General features: G+C 35.7%; 1 protein-coding gene across 2 annotated transcripts in view; it reads right to left on the bottom strand.

The window, feature by feature from the left end:
* The window catches only part of DYNC2H1 (dynein cytoplasmic 2 heavy chain 1), a 156,224-nt gene that overhangs the window by 105,934 nt on the left and 29,464 nt on the right, over window positions 1–20,826 (bottom strand). For both annotated transcript variants that reach the window (XM_051626994.1, XM_051626984.1), the window contains 19 exons: window positions 20,460–20,575; window positions 19,430–19,629; window positions 18,540–18,804; window positions 17,993–18,200; window positions 17,489–17,618; window positions 16,064–16,219; window positions 14,848–15,107; window positions 13,938–14,184; window positions 13,075–13,226; window positions 12,414–12,558; window positions 11,171–11,273; window positions 9,998–10,165; window positions 9,748–9,869; window positions 8,415–8,663; window positions 7,516–7,624; window positions 5,339–5,452; window positions 3,854–3,996; window positions 1,894–1,975; window positions 437–591 (listed from right to left, as the gene is read on the bottom strand). In XM_051626994.1, the coding sequence (XP_051482954.1) occupies window positions 437–591; window positions 1,894–1,975; window positions 3,854–3,996; window positions 5,339–5,452; window positions 7,516–7,624; window positions 8,415–8,663; window positions 9,748–9,869; window positions 9,998–10,165; window positions 11,171–11,273; window positions 12,414–12,558; window positions 13,075–13,226; window positions 13,938–14,184; window positions 14,848–15,107; window positions 16,064–16,219; window positions 17,489–17,618; window positions 17,993–18,200; window positions 18,540–18,804; window positions 19,430–19,629; window positions 20,460–20,575 (3,124 nt within the window). The remainder of the gene's footprint in view (window positions 1–436; window positions 592–1,893; window positions 1,976–3,853; window positions 3,997–5,338; window positions 5,453–7,515; window positions 7,625–8,414; window positions 8,664–9,747; window positions 9,870–9,997; window positions 10,166–11,170; window positions 11,274–12,413; window positions 12,559–13,074; window positions 13,227–13,937; window positions 14,185–14,847; window positions 15,108–16,063; window positions 16,220–17,488; window positions 17,619–17,992; window positions 18,201–18,539; window positions 18,805–19,429; window positions 19,630–20,459; window positions 20,576–20,826) is intronic.

The following is a 20,826-nucleotide window of genomic DNA, read 5'->3' as shown; positions in this document are numbered from 1 at the left end:
CACACAAAGCAGAAAGTTACTGTAGAGATTTAAGAAAAGGGATGGAATATGGAGCTACATGGGGAAAATTTATAGAAGCAGAGGCACGATTTATATTGATGGAAAGATGATGGGTTGTTTGCAACACAATCCATATGGGTGAAAAAATTTAACTGCTTTCAAGTACTTTTTACTCTTCTTCTTCCAAGAAAACATACCCAGTCTGATTTATTCTTGAGGAAAAATATTAATGAAAGCAAGAAACCCATCTTTATCCTTTAAGAGAGATGTGAATTATAATTCAAACTATTCCACTCCTGGAACCACAGCATGAACATATGCCAACAGAGGAGACCTCACACAACTGTTAGCAGATAAAGCGCATTAATACAAAAGGCATTTCCAAACGTGACAGTATTTTGAAAAGTTGTATTTTAAAAACATTTTTAATACATACCTGCAAGTGGTTCTGCCTTTTGATTAGCTCTCTTCTTTTACTGTTATTGATGGTACTGTATAAATGTAGGAACGTCATATACCTGCCAGGTGTTGCTCCATACATTTTACATGATTCATGGATTGCCAGAAATGACTTCAGAAAATCAGAATCACCTGTACAATATAATTTGTTACACAGATAAAAACATAATCATTCTTATCTGACATTGAAATAACTAAGGAAGAGCAACAGAGTATGTTTTTTGAGATACTAATTAAGTATATTTAAAGTATCACAAAGAATATACTTTTTTCAAAGCACTCTCAGGGAAACCATATGTAATTACATTTCAAATGCATATTCCTCAGAAAGAAACATACTGAAATTTTTTCAAAGTAAAATAGTTTGCTGATGTTTGGAAAGGAAGGCAAAATCAATTGCAGATTACTGAGGGCTAATCATAAAAGAAAATTTATTTCCACAGAAATTGAATTTAAAAACACTTGGACTTTTTGAGAAAGGAAGCCTACATGTTTTGTCTTCTCCCTTGCCACTGATGACAGCTAGCCTAAAAGTTTTTTCTGAACATTCCAGGTCCTTCAGTTTGTTAAAGTTTATCAAAATAACCCCAAGGATACTGTAAAATCAATTGTATTAACCTACAAAATAACAAATTGATAAATCATCTCTACTTATAAATGAATGCCTTTAATAAATACTGAGGCATAAATTAAGTACTATGATCTAGAATAAAGATAGATGATAGCATGAACACTGAAACCTAAGTTTGGTTATTATTCTGATGGGCTGGAATGCCTATTAAAAAGCAATGCAAAACAAGAAACCCCAAGTAAATCACTTGCCATTTTATACTCTGTTGACTCCAAAACTTCTAAGTGCTGCTTCAACTAATGCTTTATAAAAAGTAGCTAAAAGTAGTATTCCGCAAAAAAGTGCTGACACTGGTCTCCTAGATTATGTCTGACATCCTGTTTTGAAAACTGTTAAAACTGAAGATTTATTATAAAAGCAAATTATTCTGAAAAGGGGGCATTACTTACAAGAAACTAGTTACTGGAGATAAAGAAATTTTAAAGTAAAATGAGCAACTCTAAGGTAAGACTCATGTAAAAATACAGACCAAGAAAAGCTAAAAACACCAGCTTTTTGAGGTTGTGAAATAACACAGAAGGATGACACAGAACAAAACAAAACAAGATGCAGCTTAATCAGTGTATAACATCAAATACATGTAGCGATTGCTTGTGACAGAAAAGACTGGGTTTGATCAGCCAGGATGTGTGCTCCAAACTAATGTTGCTTTGTGCAAACTGTCTGCCATCTGAGTAATGCTAAAGTCTATGAATCTGCTGGCAAAAACATACTCAAACTATCTATGCTATTATCTATGCCCAACAGACAACTAAGTGTTTAATAGTAAGTAAGAGCTGCTAGTTGGTCCACCTAAATATTACCTGAATGAGTTTTCTTAAGTTCCTTATGGGATTTTCCAGTATTTTTTTGATCATCTGAATCATACAGAAGCATTTCAGGTATCTAAAAAAATGAACATGATTTTTTGCATTAAATTACAAACAGTGAAGTGAAAATTTGAGTTAAAATAAAAAAAAAAATACCACAGTCTAGCTGAATAAAGTTTCTCATTTAAAAAGACTGACTATGATAGCTTTATTCAGAATAAGGTATTTACAGAGCATTTATAGCATTAAAAAAGATCAATTCTGCCTTTCCTTGCCACTGATAAGCTCCTGTTCTCTCAAGCATAGGAGCTTTTGCTGGCTGTAAGAAAGAGCAACTAATTCTCACAGGACTCTTACAATAACACAAAGGTCAATGAATTAAGAAGATGCACAACTCAACAGGAAATCAGACAGTCTTAAGTACAACTGTTGCAGATACAAAACTGGAATTAAACAATGCCTAAGCCCAAGTCTTTGAAGTCTTTTTCATGGTCCAAGAGCAGGCTTACCTTGACATGTTATCAACTATACAATGTATAATGGTAAAAATAAACAACATAAATTCAAAGATTCTGGCATACAACTAAATGGCAAGACTTCACTTTAAAAAAAAAGTCCCCACTGAAGTGAAAGTGAATATATTTTTGTTGTCAGTTATTAATTGAAATTAGTAATATTACAGGGGAAAAAATCACATTTAGGAAAAATCACATAGAAGAGAACATAAGAGACACGCAGAATAAAAACAAGGCCTAGATAACAGTGAAATAGTGGGAATTGGATAAAACCAAATTCCAATTAGAGAAAAACACTCTCCAAGTAATCAACAGCCCAGCCTTGAGACAGGCCTGCAGGACACCTGCTAGACAAATGAAGGGGATGGAAAGAAGCAATCCCCACAGCTTATCTTGGTTAAAGCCTTGAGCACTGGGGAAAAACACATTAAGTAATTGAAATAACTGTATTAATATATTAATGAGTCATTAGCATACTAAAATTCACACCAACTGGCTAGAGGGACCCCTACTAACAACAGGCTCCTTACTCTTTGAGCATGTGTAGCGCAATTCTTGAGCACTGCCACTTTAAATGGAAGCAAGGAATTAGTTGGCCAATCGTGTGTGTCAGTGATAGAACAATGTTAAAGTTCTTTCTGAAATTTTTGCATATAAAAGTAGCACCCGTGTTTTGGGAAACTGAGCTTGCTTTGTGGAATAGAACCCCGCTCCTTTTCCTGTGCAGAACCGTGTATTAAAGCAAGTATCTCGACTCTGTGTGTGGCCTGGCTTTCGGCACACCAGGTGATGGACCCTGCTTTTGGGATAACACTTCGAAAAACATTTTTTATTTGTGGACAGAGCTGATCCATGCATTTTTGCCAAAGCAAACTTTTGGTACAACCTGCTCTTGAACCTGAAGCACAATGACAGCTGGAGGAGTATCAGTAGCCCAGGTAGAAATAGACGCTCCACATCATCTGTTCCCATGGCTCTAGCAAGAGATTGGCCAACCCACAGTCCAGGTGTGAAAAACATAAAGTTTACAGTAGTCTTAGATCTATAGCAGTTGATATACATGTAACTAATTTGTTTTTAAACTAGATGTCAAGCGTTATAGAAACAATATTATCAGCATAACTGGCTCTAACATTCTGCTTGTAGTGTATTTGTATTTTATTCTTAAATGCTGTGCTTGACAAGAGTCATAGCAGCCAGCACTTTGTTAGTCAGCCCACAGAGAGAACAAAACATAATGGAACTAGTAAAACAACAATGCTAATGTTACTTAACTGTGCTTCAGAATTTTCTGTCTTTGTAGGACTGCACAAATTAAATACACACAATGGTAATTATTCCTTCACAAATGTAAATATATTTATCTTATTCACCAATGCATAATTAGGTTTGGAAATATTAATTCAAACAAGTCACAGTTTTTAATCAATACAATTTACCTTTTTCATAGTGTCTTCTGACCAGGTTTCCATCCACAAAACCTGACATTTCTTGTACAGTGCTGGATTACTTTCACAGTTTATTGTGAAATTTAAATTGGTAGAATCCATGATCAAGACAACATGCAGATTTTGTTGGATCCCTAAGAAAATGCAAAGTAAATATTTAGTAGATAACCATCTGACTACATGATGGTAGGTGTATTGTAAATACAGCATAATTTACTGTCCTTCAAATACTTATCACAAGGCAACTTCTGAAAAAAGATACTACTATAGTACATCACACTACAGCAGGAGTGCTTATAAACAGAAAAAAATAATTTAATATCCTCGATTCTTATTATGTGTATTAGTGTATTTTTTATTAATTTAGGACAGCTTACAGTACTTTACTTTCCAGTAGTTCTCATTCCAATGAATAAAGACCAAGAACTAATTACAGAATCACAGAATCTTAGGGGTTGGAAGGGACCTCAAAAGATCATCCAGTCCAACGCCCCTGCCAGAGCAGGGTCACCTAGAGCACATCACACAGGAATGCCTCCAGGTGGGTTTTGAATGTCTTCAGTGAAGGAGACTCTACAACCTCTCTGGGCAGCCTGTTCCAGTGCTCTGTCACTCTCACAGTAAAGAAGTTTTTTCTGATGTTGATGTGCAACCTCCTATGTTCCAGTTTGCACCCATTGCTCCTTGTCCTATCACTAGACATCACTGAAAAAAGCCTGGCTCCATCCTCCAGACACTTGCCCTTAACATATTTATAAACATTATGAGGTTGCCCCTCAGCCTCCTCTTCTCCAAGCTAAAGTCCTTCTTGAACTGAGGGGCCCAGAACTGGACACAATATTCCAGATGTAGCCTCACCAAGGCAGAATAGAGCGGGAGGAGAATCTGTCTTGACCTACTAACCACACCCTTTCTAATGCACCCCAGGATGCCATTGGCCTTCTTGGCTACACAGGCACATTTAGAAGTAGTTCCACAGCCCCCGAGTACAACTGCCAACATCAGTATTCTTTCAGTCACAGTCTGCCATTCATTTGGAAACTTAATTTTTTTGCTGGTTTAAGGAAGAAACACAAATAAGTAAGAAATGTATCTCTCAATGTGCTTATGATTACTCAATCCAAAGTGATTTGTAGGTATACATGACAAACAGAAGAAAAACTCTGTTACTTCATTTGTAAGATTAACAAATCATAAAATGATGGGGACAAAAGCTTTCTTCCTTCTAATTATTTTCAACAGCAGATTTTATAACAGCTTTGTAGAACATTCATGGATATAAAATTTCAGATAGAAGAATAAATTTTAAGCTGAGGTTTCAGTGCCCTCAAATATCACACTGTAATCATTATTCCTGCCTGGTTTTTAATAACTAACTGCACACAAAACGAGGACCATGTTAAAAATTATTTGTCCATTATTGTAACACTTTTATAACTTTGCAATAAATTATAACTTAGCATTCTGTTCACATACGGTACGTGAAATAGTTGAAAATTGGTCCTGTAAATCCATCTTGTGAAGCTTGATCCTTCAGAGGAGAGAGCAATGGTTCTAATTCTTCTGTTTTATACAGCCCAGGAACTTCTCCTATTTCAAGAATGAATTTAAAATGTCAGATCAAATACACTATAGTTCTTCAAAGTCTTTTGAAGGATTCCCTTGAATCCTTTGTATAGAGCATTTGAATATTGCAGTATTCACCTTCATATGTTCACAAGTATCATCCCACATACTTCATCACTCATTTCATGATATCACAGAAAAACAAACCATAGTGATTTCATTTCACTTCAACAGCCTATTTTGCTTATATTATTGAACTATACTTCAAAACCTAATTCCTAGAATCATAGAATAATTAAGGTTGGAAGGGACCTTAAAGATCATCAAGTTCCAAACCCCCTGTCATAAGCACAGAACCCTACCACTAGACCAGGTTGCACAAAACCTTGTCCAACCTGGCTTTAAAAACCTTCATGGATGGGGCATCAACAACCTCCCTGGGAAAACCATTCTAGTTCCTCATCACTCTCACAGTGAAGAATTTCTTCCTAATATCTAACCTAAATCTCCCCTCTCTCAGTTTAAACCATTACCCCTCGTCCTATCACTATCTTCTCTGATGAAAATCCCCTCCCCAGCTTTTCTGCAGCCCCTTCTGGTACTGGAAGGCCACTGTAATGTCTCCCCGGAGCCTTCTCTTCTCTAGGCTGAACAGCCTCAACTCTCTCAGCCTGTCTTCAGAGCAGAGGTGCTCCAGGCCTTTGATCATCTTGGTGGCCCTTCTCTGGACCCTTTCCAACAGGTCCATACCTTTCTTGTGCTGAAGGCACCAGAACTGTACACAGCACTTCAGGTGGGGTCTCACTAGAGCAGAGTAGAGGGGCAGAATCTCCTCCCTGGCCCTGCTGGCCACACTTCTTTTGATGCAGCCCAGGACACAACTGGCTCTCTGGGCTCCAGCACACACTGGTGGCTCATGTCGAGCTTCTCATCAACTAACACCTCCAAGTCCTTCTCCTCAGGACTGCTCTCCAGCCATTCTTCCCCCAGCCTGTATTTGTGCCTGGGGTTGCCTGTTCCCTAGCTGCTCAGACAACCTCGCTGTAATCCTCCTAGGATACCTGCCCTAGCTTCCACCCCCTGTATGCTTCCTTCTTAAGTTTGAGCTTTTCTAGGAGCTGCTTACTCATCCATGCCAGCCTCTTGGAGTTTCTACTTGACTTCCTCTTAGTTGGCATGCAACGCTCTTGGGCTTGGAGAAGGTGATCCTTAAATATCAGCCAGCTTTCATGGGCCCCTCTACCCTCCAGGAGGTTATCCCAAGACACTCTCTTGAGCAGATCCCTGAAGAGGCTGAAATCTGCCCTTCTGAAATCAAGGGTAGTAAGCTTGCTGTAAGCCCTAATCCAAATCTACCCAAAACAGTGATCCAACACTGCATATAAAACAAATCAAACCAGATCTTTTCACACACTAGAAAACAGAAACATGAAAGACAGTAGTTATCTAGGTCCTCAGACATAAAGGCTTAACACTGGATGACAAGAATCTGATAATGTAAGGAAACTTAGATTAGCACCTGGGAGACAGAAAAATCTGGTGCTCTTATCAATCAGCTCTTAAACCTCTGCAGTTACCAAAAACATTTACTGACGTAGACTCAGTCCTTCAGTGTTCCCTCTAATCAAGGACAAAAGCTAGATAAGAAAATCTTTTTTGTTATTATTATTTTTTTTATATTATTCATAATAGTATTCATCATCTCATTACTTTCAAAAAATTTGGCTTTGCTAGTATTCATTTAAGTAGAGAACTCAGCTTATGCAATCTAGTAAAACACTGGGTAAACACCTTAATTTCTAATTTTATTAGAAAAGGGAAGCTGTAGAGTAGAATACATCATCATCTTGTTACACCAGTGTAAAGAACACCTTTGAAATAAGTTTCTTAACTTGCAACTTTGAGAAATTGGAAGTACCCATACTGCAGGGTAGGTTAAAAGATAGCTAAGTGAACTTCAACTCAGATTCTCATGTAGAAGCTAAATAACACTAACATAAAGTTAGAAAACATAATCTAATTCTGCCTCATTGAGCTAACTGTGTGGTAATAGTGGTCCTATAATCTGAACAGTGGACTTGTCTCACCTGAAGACAGTAAACTGTTGATCATTTCAAGGAATGTGGAATGAACAAACTGATAGTCTTCAAGCAGCAATACCACCTGCTGTGCTTCAATGCCCGCAAGCTCCATCACCTAGACGCAGGGAAAACATTTAAATACCAGTATATAGAATATATATTTTTTTAATCTTCCCTTGATTATATATTACATACATATTTTCTCCACAGCATCTACACTATTATATATTTACAAAATATTATTAGGTGATTCAGTTACATGAGATATCAAATATAAAGAACATTCTACCTAGATGTATGGTTTGGTAATAAAATAATACAATAATTAGAAAAGACTCTTTCATAGAGTGTTTTTATGTTCCAGATGTGACTCAGCTGTACCACTCGTGTGGGCTTTGTACTAGAATTTTCTTTAGCATTAATGAAGGTACTGAGAAACTCCTGTTTCAAGGTTTGCATTTGTTTTTAAATAACATGTACACTTTCATCAATCATTAAAATTGACTTGATTCAGCTAATCCTTAATTCAGCTGCTATCCTATTAACTGCAATACCATAGTAGAGACAGAAAATAAAAAGATATACAAATATGAAAGTATACACATGAAAGAACCCTTTCCATTATTCACATAAAGTCTGAAATTATTAAGTCCAAAACACTCATAAAAACAGCTCTGGTATTCAAAAAAGTAGTCTGAAGTAATCACTATACATAATTGTATACACAACACTGAGAGCTTCTAAAAATCTACTTATTTCATATACAGTGTTGATAATTTCCTTTTCTGAAAATATCTCTTCACACAACACTTTTGTGTCCTTTAAAATTCCCATATTCTTTTTTTTTTTTTTTTTTTAAATACCCATCTACAACACTACAAAATGGAAGACACTGAATGACTTACATGTTTAAGATCATTTTTGAACTGCTTCAGCTCATAGCCTCTGGAAACTTTGGGAGTAATCAGAACAGCTCCATGCATATGACTAACTAAAGAGGTAACTGTCCGACGACCTACACCACTTCGTCCTGCCAAAAGAAGTGATCCTCCAGGAAAACTTAGCACTCTGTCCACTTTAGACATATAACTGAGGACTTCTTGGAACAGTAAAATCTCTATCTCTTTTTTGTCTCGCCCATAATGAATAATACCCTATTAAAAAAGAAAAAAAAAAAAAGTCCACTAATAAGAGATAAAAGCAGTAAGATATTAAAGCATCCAACATGTAAAAGTTCATTACAGATAAATTATTTATGTGACAGAATTTAGATACCTAGCATACGCTTTGCCACAGATCACATTAGTCCCAGCACCAGGATACCCTAGAAGTCTGTGATACATGAAATTAAAAATCTACCATGGAATTAATTAAATAATGGACCAGAACAAAGTCAGAGCTGTGTCTCTAACTACAGATTAATTTATACATAACTTGGAAGAGTGGTTTAAGGTTATTTAGCAGTGAATTGCTGCATAATTGTAGATTATGTAATTCCTTAGTGAAATATCCATAATAACAGATCCTAAAATTAAATTCCAGCCTTGTTATCTTTGGATCCCAGTGTAACTGTGTAGTTTGAAAAAAAACACCACAAACTCTGGTTGCTGATGCTATTGAATGTCAATTTCCCACACAGTCCACTGGTCACAAGCTGGCAATGTAGAGAGAGTTCTCCATCTACAGGAGCTGTCCATCAAACACTGCTACTAAGAGGTGATCTAAAAGCTCTCATCATGAAAATCAGTCAGCGTAGCAGAGTTAACATGCTTGCATTTCCTCATCAAGTTCATTTTTTGTACTTTACTGTTTAAAACCTTGCTAAATCTTGCCAAAATCTTGCCAAGAATCCATTTGTATTTCTTCAAATAATAATTATGTTAGCAAATTACAAATTCAGAAAGCAAATATTTAAGAAAACACTTTGGTACTCAAACAATACACAAACAGATACAGGCATCAAAGTTCCTCAAAATGTTTTCCATCAAACTGTCGTAAATCACCAGCAAATGTGACTGACGCCCTTTCATTAGAACAACCTTGATGAAAGATAATTCCTACTGCCTGCCACACAGCATCATAAGCCTTCCCTCACTTGATGAAATGCAAAAGATGATTCCTCAAACACATAGCAGAGCCCCCACCCTAAACCTGGTGCTCGCATGCTACTTCCAGCAAAAAATGCCTAGAATAATTGCTGTGAATCCTTGCTCTGTTTATTCTTTAATCTTGTCTCACTTTTTGAATAATATCTTTCAGGTCTGTTGAGTTTAGTCTGCCAAGTGGCCTCCCATGGGATGGCAGTGTCTGTCCTGGTGCAAATGCCTCCTGACAAGCTCCCCAAGTTACATAGAAGGTATCTGTGAATATAAAAGGAAACATTCAAAGGTTTAGGTGGTCAGTTCATATGCTATCTGGATTGATGAGACTGATGTAATCAGGCAGTTCTTAAGTATTTCAAGTCTGTAGTATACCTCAAATAGTTTACCTGCCATATTGTCCAGAACATCTGAGCCCCAGTCACCCTGAAACACTTTGCTCAGAATACTATCAAATAAATGAAGTTCTTTCATGCCAACAATTTTGTCACGGAACAACCGACGTGCTTCGTAAGCAACGATTTCCAATACACAGTCTGCAGTTTGTACCGATGGTCCTACAAAATTTAAGGAGAGATTTAACCTTCTTTATTTACAATAAATTTTACATTTCTCAAATGTTCCATTTCAAAATAAGAGATTGAAAATGATTAAGTGAAACTACATACCAGCAGGAATACATCAGTACGGAAGAAATAAGAGAAAAAGGAAACATGATTAAGTGTTTTTTAATAACATATTTATGGATCACTACAAGATAAAATGAAACATATTCTATTTAAACACAAGAGCTAAAACACAGTAAAGAGTAATTGCACATGATCAAGTCATAATAGCAATTTGAGAGACAAAACAAGATCAGAAAGAAGTCCATGCTGTCTATTTAGAAAAGCAGACAGAATTTAATGCCTTTACAAATTTCACTACTTCCAAAGTTAAGGAGAGAACTTTCAGATTAGACTGCCCCAAACTGTGAGAATACTTAGGCTCTTAGATATTTGTAAATTTTTACACAGATCAGAAAGTTTTCTAGATATTTTCCAGATGTTTAAGGGTAATTAAGATTTTTTTTGTTAAGTAGGTCATAGCTGATGTGTGTCAGTTATGTTCCAGAGCCACTTAACCAGGTTTGTACCACCAAGTATAAAAAGACAAGCATGAGAGCGAAGTCTCTGGGAATCCAGAAGACAAGACATATGCTCAAAAAACCCAACTGAAAACCCAAATATACCCAGAAAAAAACGGTGGGAGTAGGGGGTTCACTTCAAGTTCCCAGAGTAGAGAATGCAACCCAACTCACTAACTTCCCTTAATTAATAAATAGATACCACACATATTTCAAAACATCATTGGAGTTTTTTTAAACTTGTGTGCTAGATGTTATGGAATGAACTCTTAGGCATTTTTTCCCTCTACTGAGTTACAGACTGTTCACAGTTTAGAAAGAGTACCATAGATGAACAAGTTGCACATCGAAGTTGGTAAGACTGACATCAATAATAATTTATGATATTTTAGAACTGCTTTATCAATGAAAACCAAGTAAGACATAAGTGACTTACCATCTGCTAAATCATATCTGAATAAACCGAGAACCCACTGAGTAAGAATACATGGTGTAAAAAGGTAATGACTGTGATCATCAATTGTGAATTTTGATCGTACCTAAAAATGGAATTCAAGATGGGGGAAAAGTGATGTTTTAAAATGTAAAGCACTTGGAAATGCAGCTTTAAATTTTTCTAAAATACCAGATAAATTAGTTTTCTATTTGATCTATATATTTAGACATTTTATTAATGCACTCTAGTGTTTTTGAATAGTGCAGAGATTAGTTGTTTGAAACTTGGTGGGTTTTTTACCCCAAAATATTTTCTCATTATTAGAAGATTCTGTACCATTTTTTATGCAAACAACTGCATATGTCACCTAGGACTGTGTAGTATTATCACACAAAACAAATATTTTTCTAAAAACAATATTAAATATAAAAGGCAAAGGCAATATAAAAGTGCAATAAAAATACTAATTCTTCATCCAGAGAGGGTATTTGAATTTAGAACTATATTTTTAATTAAAAGAACAACTACCTTCATTAGTTACTTGGTCCTAGAGAATTCTGATAATTGGTGTGTGCTACCAGAGACTATTCCCACACCCCAGTCATAAAGATCAGTTCTCCATCATGGTTCTGTCTGGATATATACATTCTTGGAATATCCAGTAAGCACCACAGTACCTACCACAGCAAGGCTGTGTACATAATTAAGAAAAGCACGTACTTAAGTGTTCTGCTAGAAAGAAATCTATAAAATTTCATGTGGGAGGATAAAATTAAACTGTGTGTCTAAACATCTATTTTCATGATTGTAAAATTTTAATAGGTATTATTTGATGTATGCAAAAGACTCCACCCTCTCATCTCTCTTCTCTACCCATAACATCATCCATAACATCTGAGCACATAACAATCTTTGATGTACACTGTCTTCTCTTCCATTAAGTGGGAAAAGACTACTATCCACATTTTGTAAGTCAGGAACTGAAAGCATAGATATTTGCCAAAATCATGCCAAAATCCCAGATCTCAGGGAAAGCAGGAGCACTTACTGCTTACTTAGATTGCCTCCAATACCTAGGATTCTCTGCAAATAAATATCTCTAAAACTAATATCAACATTATGAAAAAGATATCAACTTGGATTTTAACACTGATCAACCATTTTATTCCTCTGTTAATATCAAAAACTATTAAAAGAATCTGAATTCTCCATCTCCTTGAAGAAAGAAATTAAACTTCCATACTTGTTCATATACTTGAACCATAGATCCTGCTAGCTGATGTATTTTTGGTAAAGAACCCCAAACAGGGTGATTCTTTAGGTTTTTCTGTAGCACAGGTTCCAAGTAGGCACTATAAATAGCTTGCAGTTGGTCTCTTTCTGGATAGCTACAAAGGAAAAAAACAAGTAATCATTATGGACTATCACTGTCATTTTTTTAATTAAAAAGATATGTACATAATTGCTGAGAAATCATGAATACCATCTCTATTCAGCAGCAAAGTAAAATTATTATTTTATTGCAACAGGCCATCCCTCAGAAATTTTCTAAATATAACTGTGTTCAAACTTAAAATCAAACAAACTTCTTTTAAATTTCCCTAAATTTGTAAACAAACAGCATCTTAATATAAAGCTGCAGAAAGCAGTTTACTGAAAGCAAAATAATCCAACAGAATACATATTTTAAGCACTTGACTACCAACAGGTAACTACATCATGCTCATTAGACAGTTTCTAGTGCCAAGAGGCACCAAATAGCACCAAATCTGAACATCCCAAACCATCAGAAAAGATGAAAGAACAGAACAGTCACATCTTCATAAAGACTAAACTGAGCAAGGGACCTATAAACAGAGGTTGAATCCGAGTTCTGAAAGTCAAACTAATTTCCACATACTTACTCAATTGTGCAGAGACGTACAATAGAAGTAAATCGGGAGGTCAGTTTATGTTTCCCTGATGTTCCTCCAGCAGACATGGAAGCTACAATCTGGATGTTTTCTAAACCAACCCATTCCAGATTTTCATCATAAAATCCTTGATATGTAAGAACCTTTAATAATTAAACATTTCATTAAAAGAAAGTCAACAGAGCATCATACAAAAAAAAAATAAAAAAAAAAATAGTGAGACTTATACCATTATTACCAGAGTTGTACTGCTCCTCCAGTTTGTCAGCTGCAACCTTGCTGAGGGTACACTATGCTCCATTGCCCAGATGGTTAATAAAGATGTTAAACAAATTTCAACTAGTCTTTGTGTCACTGATCACCACTCTCTAGGCCTGGCTGTTCAGCCCCTTCTCAATTCACCTCACTATCTGCTTATTCAGCAGCTTTTCTGTGAGGATCTTTTGGGAGACAGCATCAATGGCCTTATGGGAGTCCAGACAAACTAAATCCACTGTGTTCCCCTAATCTACCAGGTATGTCATTTCATCATAGAAGTTTATCAAGTTGATCAAGCATGGATTGCCTTTAGTGAATCCATGTTGACTAGTCCTGATGATTTTCTTGTCATTAATATGCTTACTGCACTATAACTCATTGAAGAGAGCACTGTCTTTATCCACTTAGGCATGTAAGTCAAATGGTATCTTATTTCTGGCTGACACCTACATATTCTATCAAAGTACAAACACAACTAATGTCCATACAGATGCAGGATGTCAACTTTGAAAATAATCAATGTAGGTATTTACTACATACACTAAACTATTTCCAGTATATTTGTCTCATTATAAATAACAGACGTAAGTGTTCACCTGTTGCACAAAAGCCACTAGAGTGCTTGTTCCCCATTTATCAGGTTTGGGTAGATTTATATCCTTTAAGTACAAAACCAGCCTTTCACAGTCCTTTGGTCTGTACACTCGCCCGGTGTTTGTACTGATTACAATGCAAGTTTGACTTAGTTTTTGTAGAAGATGTTGAGAAGTAGTTTGTGCACTGCAGTGGAGGGTAGCAATCTGAGTGGATCGGAGTTGAGAAAATGCATAATGAAGCAGCATCCTAAAAAAGCAAGTGTATACATACACATATGCATAATTAATACATAAATGCATTACAATACTATGTATCCAAAGTTATTGTATATTTATGTGTATTGTATATTTTTTTAATTAGAATACATACAGTACATATTGTATTAATATAATAGTTGACGCATGAGGCTTGCTGCATTAAACATTCTTGCCTTTAAAATTGTAGCACTTTTCATTCAAGAAATTCAATAGAAATGTAGTATACCATTAGACAAAAAAAAGCCCTAGCCTAAATACATTGTATATAGTGATCCAACCTATCTAGATGAGGAGCCAAGACAGGCAATAGGATGAGCTAAATTCAGTTGCTGGCACACAAGCATCTAGTGCCTCTTGTGATGATACCTCGTGTGCCTTTCAGCTGTTGCTCCATGACAGCACAGGTTTTTCAGAGATCCAGTTTCATATCTAAAAGCCTTGTTCGGATGGCTCCAATGCATAGTGGCAGCCTGAACTTCCCCTGTAAATCTTCATAAGAATTTACCTATTTGCCTCTGCAAAAGTTTTGTTTCATTGGTCACCTAAATATTCTAGCAGAAAGTCATATTACAAAAGCATTAGAAGCAAGTATTACAAACCCTATCAAATAGCCAGAAGTATATTTTTTCTTAAAATAGGAAATATTTTTTACCCCTTTCCACATCCTTCAGGACCCACAAGAAGAAATGGCTGTTTATTATTCAAGTCTAGCCAAGGTCTAAAGTAATCTAAACTTCTCTGCATGTCAGGGGTTTGGATGACAGGAAGTGTTTGGATATTACTGAAGTCATCAGCTGTCAGATTTTCAGGCTTTTTCAGCTGATACAGCATTAGCTGTCCAGTGTCAGTGTTATAATATGTGTCCAGGGGCTTCCTTGGGTCTGGTGGAGATTCTTGTGCCCAGCTGAAGATCTTTGAAAAAAAAAAAAATACAGCTTCTGTTAAATCCATACTTATAATGACAAAAACTACAATTTCAAGATAGTCTAAAGAATGTTCAAAGAATATGTCTGTAAATCAAATGTTTAATCCTTCAATTTGGTATTTTTAAGGCTGCCTTTGAAAATTCTTCCATGTTATGCATATGCTTTATAATTAAGTCCTTAAATACACAATAGCATACTACTCTTACTCATACTACTTTTTCATAGTACAAATAACAAAATGTGTTTAGGCAACATACTTAATAATTACCATAAGAATAACTCCTTCACATGCATCAACAGCTAATTTCAGAACACAAGACTAAACCTTTACCATCTGCCCTGTATATATGTTACAGCTCCAGGTTGCCTTTTGGAAGAAGTATTTCCTTTTCTCCAACACAAAACTCGCGTGATTGTGGAGATAACTACCCCCATGGACAGCCTTCTTTAGACACTATGGCCAGTACACAACATAGTTTTCCAACACTGTTCCCTAGTCATGGTGCTCTCCAAGAATCTACCCAAAACCAAAACCACACCCCAGCATATACAGTACATAATGCTGTAAGAACACCACCCTGATGAGATGCAACAAAGCCCTCACATTATTTCCAGCATTCTGAACAGAAAAACCCCACAAAATAAATCTGCATTACATATACACAATGCATATACACACACAGAGTCTACTATAGAGGGGCCTTGCATAAGACAGTATGGGCAGAGCCACCTATGCTATCCAAACTGGTTACACGTAGCAGTGTATCGGTGACACATGAAACATTCCTTTGCTTCCCAGCTATTTCCCTACAAACAGTGAATGCAAACAAACTAGAGCACAGATATTCTATTATTGTAAATTTGTATTGCTAGAAGACAGCAAATCACTATTCCTACTACATATACTGAGAAATTTTTAATAAACTTGCTGAAAAAGATTACCTCTTTTGCAAATTCTTGTCGTGATTTCATATTGAGATTGCCACCAAGACCACGTAACAAGTTAATAATAAACTGTCCACGATCAGTACACCCATGAAGATGAGACAGTCCATTCATCACAGTTCCAACTAAGCTTGTTTCCACCACAGAGTCATTCTGTAAATTGCAAGTTGCAGTAGGCTTAAATATGTTTTTTAAAATAAATGTGGTGTATTGATAGCAGACTCATACTCATTTTTCTTTGACACTTCCACAAATTATGACAGATCTTGATACTGCTGTGGTCCTAGAAAATTCCGTTCTTAAGCCCTCATTTGGGAGTTTTAGTTGTAGACTATGTATTGATGTAATTTAGGATAGGGAATCAGAACTTCCCTTACAGATTTTGAGAATCTATAGGAACAAGGGATAATGGCCTCAAGTTGAGCCAGGGGAGGTTTAGATTGGATGTTAGGACTGAGAGGGTCATCAGGCATTGGAACAGGCTGCCCAGGGCAGTGGTGAACTCATCGTTCCTACAGGTATTTAAGAGTCATATAGACACAGTAGGTAAGGAGATGTTTTAGTTAAGGACTTCTCAGCGTTAGGTTGACGGTTGGACCAGGTGATCTTTAAGGTCTTGTCCAAACATGGTCATTCTGTGATTCTATGTTAAATCAATGTAACTGTATACTGGAAATATCTCTCAAAAATGGATTCTTTATGGATTTTGCTCTTTAGCCACAAAGGGAAATTGCAGCCTTAGGATCAATGTCATGGTTTCTCCTCTGTATCCACCTGAAGATACCTTAGAAGTCTAAAAATCTCCATGGGTGAAAGAACCAAGGGAGTAACTAATATTAAAAACACAAAAGGACCACATGTGTTCCCCAAGGGGAGATTTAGGAGATTCTAGGTCTCCCAAACACTAGCTTACTGGCTGCAGCAGTGGGGGTTTTCTCCTAAGTAGTGTTCTGTGCAACTGCTATCTGGCAGTGCATTTCTCCCCAACCTGTTACAAGCTGCAGCCTATACTGTGCAGTTCTCAAATTTTATCTATTTCTTTTGTTACAGTCAAAAAAAAAAAAAAAAAATTCACCTTTCCATTTTTTGGATGTTGAGATTTTTCAGAACTTTGAAAACATAAAGAAAAATGTCTAGTATGGAATATTAAAGACAGATATTAAGCTTCACAGGAATACATGTATTTCATTAGTTAAAATTGTATTAAATGTTTAAAAACTTCAAGTACAGCAATCAGGTTTTGGAAACTGGTCAGAATAGTTACAATACTAATCTTCTTAGGAAAATAGCCATTAAATAAAGTACTAAGATTGTTTTAATTAAAATTTAAAAATTAAAATGAATTATTTCTTCAGTGTTAAAGTAGAAAAATGGATCATCCTTAACAGAGCCTAAAATTTGATTTAGTATTCAGTCACTAACCTTCTTCACAACCCAGTTTAAAGCCTTTTCAAAATAGTCACCAATCCAATTTTCAAGGTTGTGTCTGCATTCTTCAGGCTGACTTCTTAGCCAAGACTTTATCAGAGAATTAAGATCTGTATCTTCATCACTAATCAAAACCACACCAAAACAAGATTTAGACAAACACAAGGCATCCATATATTCACATACACAGGTTGAAAGGAACAACAAAATTGCAGGAAAAGTTCAGGGAAATACTTTAACAAGAACTTCTAACCAATATTTTAGGCCCCTAAGGATAACACACCAACAAAGAATGCACTATGTCTCCTTGAAAAAGTCTGAGATGTATTAGCCAAAAGATTATAACATGAGAGCACAGAAATGAAATGCAACTTAAAAGAAACTTGATTTGCTTTGCAAGAGTAAGCAAGTAATTAAATTGCTCCATCCACTTTACACCGTCTTTCAAGAGAAGTGTATTTGCTTACTTTAAAAGTATGTAATACTCCTGTGACTCACCTCAGAAAGATCATTCCCATTCGAGATATTGTAGCAGGAGAGGCACAGCTCAAATCATGAGTTTCAAATATAAAGTTGACATTTGAGCCGAATTGAATTCTTTCTCCACTGGGCATAGTCAACAATCTGTTGTCATCCAAAACAGAATTCAAAGACTCAATCCATTCAGGATCAATGTCACCATCACAAATTATCCACGAAGTAACATCTATTTCCAGACACAAAAATAAAATATGAAATCCCAAAAAAAACCACTTTAAAATATTGCCCCTTGATATATATTAACACTACTTAATACTTATCATTCATTATAAATTAATTATATGTTCTATGAAGATATTCCTTACATGCTTTACCTTCAGCTGTCTGTTTTTGCTTTCTTCTCACATTTTGAAAACATGTATCAGTGTTCTTGGCCATGATTGTCACAAAAAAATTTCTTACATTATGCTATCCACAAATATTAACATAATATAAAAATGTTAGAAAAAAAAAAACAATTACAGAAATGTAAGCATAGTGCTGCATGACTCCCTCACAAACATACCTCGGGGTTCTCGAACCACTTGTCGAGCACTGTTTGTAAGCACTCCATCAGACCATTCTCTGGTGTCCATGTCAATATGGCCTAGCAACTGATGTCGAGGCATTGCTTTGGGATTCATAGTGTACTGTTTCACTGCTTTCCCAGTTTTACCAAGTGCTGTCTTTAGCATCCGCCAAAGTGTTGATTTACCTCCACCACTTGGACCTACAATAACTACACCCATTCTTTGACGTAGTTGTTCATATAATTCCAAAGCTTTCTTGATCTAGATAATAGAAGAGACAATGGCTATGTGAAGTTTTAAGGCTAAATCAATGACATACTTCTAAAGTGTTTTTCTAATTTAATTTGCATACATTTCTTTAAAAAATAGATATTTTGCAGAAGTAACTAAAATTATGATACTAAAGAATATCAAGAAAATTATGCATGTTAGAAGCATTTCACTAAATTACTAATATTAAAATATCTGCCCTCTTTAGGTACATTTTTAATGAGAAATTCATGAACTCTTGAACTTCATTCAGTCCTACAATAAGTAAATATAAAAGAGACATAGAATGCTTGATAAAACCAAATGTTTACATATTTAATTCTTTCACTGTCCAAAACAGTTCTTGGCATTTCTACCTGGCTTGAATGAAACCATGCCACATGTTCACATCTTAATTTTCCTTGCACTATTTTTTTTTTCATTACACAACTGACCTGCCACACTTCAAACACACATACATATTTTTACATACATGTAATTAGAATCTATCAGTTAGTCTCACTTTTCATAAAAGATTTATTCTAAAAGTAAATAGAAATTAGTCAAATGAATGCAATATAAATCAATTGTAATTCAGAATAACTCATATTGTTTTGTCTCTGTAGTTAATGTTTACCTGAGTGCTTATAATTTCCAAGTTTGCTTCTTCAAAGACTTGGTGTAAAGCAGTAGTTAACTCAGCATACTCCACATCTTTAAAGTCAATGCCAGGAAATACATCTTTAACCAGTGCATCAAAACGCGCGCAGTCTGCAAACGTGAGCTTCGACATGGTATTAAGCCGCAGGGCCTGAACCACCATGTGACTTTCATTAACTGGAAATAAAATCAAAGAAGCCAGATCAGTTTAAGCTGTTTGTTGGGGTTTTTTAACTTGAAATATATCAGTACTTGAGCCCACACTTCTAAAATGTCATAGCAAGGAACAGTGATAGGAATGTGCTCTGTTGGTAATCCTTCTTTGGCAGATCCAAACTAAAGGATATTAAAAATTCTTTAAAGTTGTTAGACCATTTGTTATTTCAAGATTTGTAAACCAAGGCTGCCTTCAAAACATTTCAGATATATACTCTTTAAGTGAACAGAAAGCAGTAGTTACGCTCTAAAAATGTGAAATGCTCATCCATCCTACACTCTAAATTCCCACTCATTTAACATCTAAACAACAAGCATTAATTTAAAACCTCTTAAAAAAAAAAAGTGACCCAATCTAGTCCAATACATTTCTATTATTTCTACCTGCCCTTATATTTGTCTCTGTCTACCAATCTGAATGTAATGTCATGTGACAATTTTAGCAAACCTCAAATAGAAACAAAATTATCTGATAACTGATGAACAATGAAAGCATCAGATGAACAAGCTTCCTGTCCTAAGCCAAGAAAATGAGTCTGACAATCACTCAAAAATCAACCTAGAATAAATTCCTGTATCTATGTTCTTATCAAAAGAAACTCAATATAGAATCTAGCAACAGTCTTTTCTGATCTCCTAATGCAGGAGGACTTTAACAGATATTTTTTTCTTCACTAAATTGTTTCCAGATCCAAGCCATGGCTTCTCAAAACTCCAGTGATGAAGAAAGCTGGAGTGAATGACACCCACACAATATCCAAAACAATCAAGTTTGGCACAGTCAACCTTACTTTCTTGCTTTGCTTCACTTTTCTTCATCTGATGAAGAAGATTGCCACAGCCTCTCAAAACAGTCTTCAGTGCTCGTAAACCCCAATCATAGTGCTGCTGTGGTGTCAGAAGCTCCCTAGATTTGAAAACAGCAATATTGTAACAGGCTTTAGTTGACAAGAGCCTGAATTTTTTGTTTGGCAAATGAACATGCTCATAATATGGGTTTGGGCAAAAGAGAAACCAGTGAGTATATTCAACAGCTAATGTATTTATTACTATTGTCCCTAGCAGCATTCATTAAAACCTCTCACCTTATTTTCTCAAACACACATAACCAAACAGCTACTTTCATTTAAACAATATTATGAGTATAAATTCAACACA

This window comes from Apus apus, chromosome 1, assembly GCF_020740795.1.
Source record: "Apus apus isolate bApuApu2 chromosome 1, bApuApu2.pri.cur, whole genome shotgun sequence".
Classification (NCBI taxonomy): Eukaryota; Metazoa; Chordata; class Aves; order Apodiformes; family Apodidae; genus Apus; species Apus apus.
Note: the sequence above shows the minus strand (reverse complement) of the source record. Positions and strands in the feature narration are given on the sequence as shown.